A 6,000-nucleotide genomic window follows, 5' to 3' on the forward strand; every position below is an offset into this window, starting at 1 on the left:
CGAGCTTGATGCCACTGTGAACAAACAGAGTCATACCTAAAAAGCAAGTCAGATATCCTGTTTGGCCTGTGCTATTCTGACAAAGGTTTGAATTTTCTGAAATACAAAGATGGAAGTCTTGGAAAAATTGTGTTTCATCCTGTTGTGAAAATAAGCTAGCACTGTAATTTTTAAATACCAGCAGCAGCATTTTTTCATGAGATCACTTAGGTTTCCTGGACTTGCACTAGGAATTACTCCAGACTTTGCCCACTGCATGTTGCCTGACAGATGTGAGCCATACATTAGTTCTGAAATTTATCTTTACTGGTTCTGTAAAGAATTAAAAAAACAAAACAAAAAAACCACACCTGTTTAGTGTTTGATCCATGGGGACTGTTTCGAGAAAACAGATAGCAGTTGTTCTTTTTTGTTTGTTTGGTCATACCAATTCCAATAGAGTGATCATTTATTTGATTGGCTTTAGTTCTTATTTTTCAGAGATGTTAGAACTATGAGAAGCTGATGAGTAACAGCAGAAGAAATACTGCTCTAGTTTTCCACAGTATTCTCAGAAGGGGTGTAGAAAGACATGAAGCTTCAGAAAAATTACTAATCAGTGCTCACTTACCTCAGTGAAGTTGTATTTGCCTATCTGAAAATAAGCACAGCTTTGTGAAGTGACTGCATAAATTGTCACAAGTCTACAGATCATTGATACGAATTAAGCAATTTTTTAACGTAGAACACAGCTGACGTTTGCTTTTGTTTTGTAGAATATATTTTGTTATTTAAAAGCAGTTCTTAATGGATTGACTTTTAGAGTAATTTTTTCATAGAATCACAGAATGTTTTGTGTTGGAAAGGACTTTAAAGCCCACCCAGCCCGTGCCGTGGGCAGGGCTGCCCCCCACCAGCTCAGCTGCCCAGGGCCCCATCCAACCTGGCCTTCAGTGCCTCCAGGGATGGGGCACCACAGCTTCTCTGGGCAGCTGTGCCAGGGCCTCACCGCCCTCTGAGTAAAGAAGTTCCTTTCTAATATGTAATCTAAATCTCCCCTTTTGTAGTATAAAACCATTCTGCCTTGTCCTACCACCATTAGACTACATAGAACTCAATCTCCCTTTTTATAAACCCCCGTCACATATTTGAAGGCCACAATGAGGTCTCCCCAAAGCCTTCTCCTCTCGAGGCTGAACAAGCCCAGCTCCCTCAGCCTGTCTTGATAAGAAGGTGCTCCAGCCCTCTTATCATCCTCAGGATCTCTTCTAGACCCTCTCTAACAAGTCCATGTTCTTCTTTTTGCTGGGATCCCTAGGTGTGTACTTTAAGATTTGTACTAGCAAGACTAGTGAAAAATTATAATTAAATTAATTTATTCATAACGCATGGCAAATCATTGACCTTTTGATTTTTTGCCTTCAGCATACGTGTTTGTTACCTTTATTCCTGTTATGCATCTTCTAGAACCAATGTTTCTCTCAGAGTTGTGCAAGAAACTTTTGTATAAATCCAGTACAATATCTTTAAATAAAATCTAAATGGCAAAGGGAAAAAAAGTCATTTTATAATTGTGTTTATGGGATCCTGGGCTCCATCAGGAGAGGGGTGGTCAGCAGGGACAGGGAGGTGATTGTCCCTCTCTACTCGGCTCTTGTGAGGCCCCATCTGGAGTACTGTGTCCAGGTGTGGAGCCCTCAGTACAAGAAAGACATTGAGATTTTGGAAAGGGTCCAGAGGAGGGCGACTAAGATGATCAGGGGCTGGAGCACCTCCCCTATGAGGACAGGCTGAGGGAGTTGGGCTTGTTCAGCCTGGAGAAGAGAAGGCTGCGGGGTGACCTCATTGCAGCCTATCAATACCTGAAGGGAACCTACACCCAGGAGGGGAGTAAACTCTTCAAAAGGGCTGACAACAGCAGGACTAGGGGAAATGGATCCAAGTTGAAGGAGGGAAGATTTAGGTTGGATGTTAGGGGGAAGTTCTATACAAGGAGAGTGGTTAGGCCCTGGAACGGGCTGCCCAGGGAGGTTGTGGATGCCCCGTCCTTGGACGTGTTCAAGGCCAGGTTGGACGGGGTCCTGGGCAACCTGATCTGAATGTGTGTGTTTGGTGGCCCTGCTAGGCAGGGGGGTTGGAACTACATGATCCTTGAGGTCCCTTCCAACCCGGGTGATCCTGTGATTCTGTGATTCTGTGATTCTGTGTTTATGACTAAGAACAGAGGAGAAACATGCTTTAGATGATAAATGTTATTTGTTTTTCGCAGTACAAAGATTGAATATTAGAAATAAGAAAAGCAGTTACGTTCCTCATAATTTTCACTGATGGTGTGTTTTATTCTTTTAAGTAATGGGAACAGTGATAAAAGCATCTATACAGAATCCACACAGAGTGTAACTTTTCAGAGTTAGACTATTATGTGGACCATAATGGAGACAGTGTAATTAGATATTCATTGCCTACTTCCAGGTAGATCGTTTACTTTTTACTGACAGTATGTTCTGACTAATTAGAACAAGTATTGAATTTACTTTTTCCTTTCAGAGGAGTCTGCCTCTTGTGTGCTTTTCAGTAACAGATTATTTCCAGATTGGAACAGAGTGGACATTCTTACAGACTTACATATGCTGTTATTTTACAAGGCAGTAAATGAACTTTAGTCTGCTGTACATACAGTGGAAACACAATAAGTCGGTTATTTGTCAGAGAAAACCTGTATGAAGAAATTGGCCAGTAGTGCAATTCTGTGAAGAAATAAATAATATTCAGAAGAGTCTTACTGAGGCTGGAAACCTACTCATCTTTATATACGAGAGTGGCCAGAGGTCGGTGCCTGGGATGAGCATGAGAAGAGATAAAGGTGGTGATGCTTACACTGCTGTTTTTCTTCTGCATCAGGGAATTACAGAATGTGCTCCCTTGGTGATCTCGTGTATAGCTCTGTACTCATTTCCTGCCAGACTCAGGTGTCTTGTTACTTTTCTCTTTTGAAGGGGACAATTTATCCATCTTGGGAGGGTAGCAGTGATATTCTTTTATTTGCCATGTAATCCTGGTGACGTGAGAAGGATACTTCTGAAAGTTGGTAGTGGTGAAGATAGATAGAAATAAAAGTTCTGATTTCATACTCTGAATAACCACTTCTCAAAATGTCATACAGGCTAAGAGTCTCACGCCTCAGGACTACAACCTGAGATGGTCGGGCCTGTTGGTGACAGTGGGTGAAGTGATTGAGAAGAACCTACTGAACGTCAACAGGACTGATTGGCACGTGGTGTTCACTGGCATGTCCCGCCGGCAGATGATCTACAGTGCAGCCAAGGCTCTAGCTGGGATGTACAAACAACATTTGCCACCTCGGACCGTTTGAAAGAAGATTGATCCGTGACCATAAAGAATACTGGTTTTAATCCTGGAATTGTAAAAGTTACATATTCTGATTCTAAGTGGGGATACAGCACAGATTTATAATCTACTTGTAAACTGTATTTTACTTTTTGAGAAGTGAAGGTTGTTTCCGGAAATGAGTAATTCCAGTTTTTGATAACTGTGTGATTTCCAGTATGATTCATAAAAGAGGAAATCAGAACAAGCGTATTTATGACTAGGATAATAGTGTAACAGTTTATGAAGTGGAATGTGCTATTACTTGACACCTTAAGAGGCATTTGGTGTGATGTTTAATATTTTAGTTACTCGGTAACTTTTTCTAAAGATGGGGATTGTTGTTTAGCTACTTTTCTTAGTAATATAAACATGTTGGCAGCATAATATGTATGTTGTACGTGCGTTTCAGTGTAGGGAGGCAAATTCTGTGGTGGATGTTTCCTTAAGGCCTGTGCTTACCTGGTACACTTCACACCACCAAGGCTTGGTGTACTTAAGTAAGTTCTCAGGACTGAAGCTGCGTAGTTCTGATAACATGTAACAATAAATGGCCGAAGAGCACAAGTCCATGCCCAGGTGGTTGAAGTCTGGACTAATGAATTTTTGAAATACAATTTTCCAAACTGCAACTTCTTCTTTCTTTTCCCTCGTTTTTTTTATCTTTTTTTTCTTTTATGTATAGCTTTTCTGTAGCAGAGATGCGATCCATCTCCAGCTAAAACGCAGATTTATTGTTGCTTCTGTGGCTTTTAGATCAGATACCATATACACGTGAAATTATTTAGTTTCCTCTATTAAGTTACAATTTTCAACAATTTGATCTAGAAAATGGTGGGATGTATATCTCTTGCTTTGTTATCCTGCATTTTCTATACGTTTGTAAGTCTTAAAGGCGTTCTTGTTGTCATGGGCTGTTTTTTATAAAAGTTTCTGGTCTTGTCTGATTTTTTTTCATGGCTAAGAATATCTTCTATCCATGCTCACACAATCTGAAATCTTTATTCAGAAATATGGAAGTAATTGTGAAGAAAATATTTTGTTAATAATACTTTTTTTAAGAAACAAAGAATAAATAAATACTTTGTTTGCCTTAAACAGTTTTTTAGCTTGTATTCTTTTGCTTTTACCTTTCTTAGATGCCTTCAAAGGACATTTTCATACACAATATACTGTTAAGTCAGCTAATACTTGTACTCAGTGCAAGCATTTCTATTTCCAAATAATATATTTCGCCTTAATTGGCTTAGTCAGTAAATTAACTGAATAAATTTTCCTAGAGGACTGTATCTATTTTAAAGGTGATTATTTTTTTGATGTTGCTGATGAACACCATGTCTGAAAAAAATAAAATAAAATAAAATAAAATCTCAGAACAAATAAAAAAACAAGCCCAGAAAATGATTCTTGAGGTTGTGAGATCTCTCACTGGGAGTGACTTCTAGTATCATAAACTAAAATGAGGGTATGTAGACTTCTGATTTATATTGAGTGAAGCAAAGCTCCTATATTCCAGTGGGAAAGAAACTGTATATGAACTACTTTGAACATCCACAAGTCCTGAGGAGCTATGGGATCCATCCAGGGGGTCATCCAAGGGTACTGAAGTAGCTGGTGGCACAGGTCACCAAGACATCCTTAGTTATTTACCATCAGTCCTTGACTAACTAGAGCTGTCCCACTTGATGGAGATTAGCCAACGGGAGGAAGAAAGATCAGATCCAGGGCATTGCAGGCCTGTCAGTATGATCACCAGAGAAGGTGATGGAGCAGATCACCTTCAGTGGTAACCATAACAGAACATACGGGACGGCTGAATGATGAGATGCAGCCAGTGTGGATCTATGAAGGGCGGGACCTGCTTAGGTAACCTGATGTCCTTCTGTGACAGGGTTACCTGCTTGGCAGAGGAGGGAAAGGCTCTCTATGTTGTCTATCTGGATTTTGTTTAGGTGTTTGATGCTATTTCCCACAGTATTCTCCTGGAGGAACTGGCTGCTTATGGATTGGTCAGATGTACAGTTCAGCTGCTGAGGAACTGGCTGGATGACCAGGCCCAAAGAATTGTGAATGGAGTTCAAGTTGGTTGGTTACCAGTGGTGCTCCCCAGGAATGGTCTTGGGACAATTTTGTTTAACGTTTTTATCAGTGGTGTGGATGAGAATAGTGAATGTATTCACACTAAGTTTGTGGGCAGTATCAAGCTAGACAAGACTGTTATCTGCTTCAGTATAGGAAGGTTCTGCAGAGTGATCTGCGTAGGCTGCAGCCAATCTCAGATGACATTCAACAAGGCTAAATGCTGGGTCCCACACCTGGACCATAACAGCCCCACGCAGAGGTAAAGGCTGTCTGGGAATTTGTCTGGTGGAAAAAAGGACAGGAAATAATCATTAGGCTTGGATGTCCTGGGCTTGAATTAAAATTTGAACTGGAAAAGAATTTGTTTTCCTGCTCTGTTGCCTGTTCATGTATAAGAAATAACATCCCCAAATAAAGACCAAAGGTTGAGCTTCTTTAAGAGACCAGTAAAATGAAAAAGTTGCAATATGCTTTGGAAAGCTAACAGAGTCCATAATTATGACTTATCTGAGTGAAAGCTCTTTTCAGTCTGAGATGCAGTTGGCATAAATG

The 6,000-nt window shown here is 40.3% G+C and overlaps 1 protein-coding gene across 4 annotated transcripts in view; it reads left to right on the top strand.

Moving 5' to 3' along the window:
- The window catches only part of PRRC1 (proline rich coiled-coil 1), a 28,092-nt gene extending 23,379 nt beyond the window's left edge, over window positions 1-4,713 (top strand). For 2 of the 4 annotated variants that reach the window (XM_042822967.1, XM_042822966.1), the window contains exon 9: window positions 3,143-4,713. In XM_042822967.1, coding sequence (XP_042678901.1) covers window positions 3,143-3,352 — 210 coding nt within the window. In that variant the 3' untranslated portion in view covers window positions 3,353-4,713. The remainder of the gene's footprint in view (window positions 1-3,142) is intronic. The other 2 variants (XM_042822965.1, XM_042822968.1) reach the window with 2 other exon arrangements.
- Window positions 4,714-6,000: the final 1,287 nt, after the last annotated feature.

Source organism: Centrocercus urophasianus, unplaced genomic scaffold, assembly GCF_019232065.1.
Source record: "Centrocercus urophasianus isolate 14NV4802_14NV808 unplaced genomic scaffold, USGS_Curo_1.0 seq_21, whole genome shotgun sequence".
NCBI lineage: Eukaryota > Metazoa > Chordata > Aves > Galliformes > Phasianidae > Centrocercus > Centrocercus urophasianus.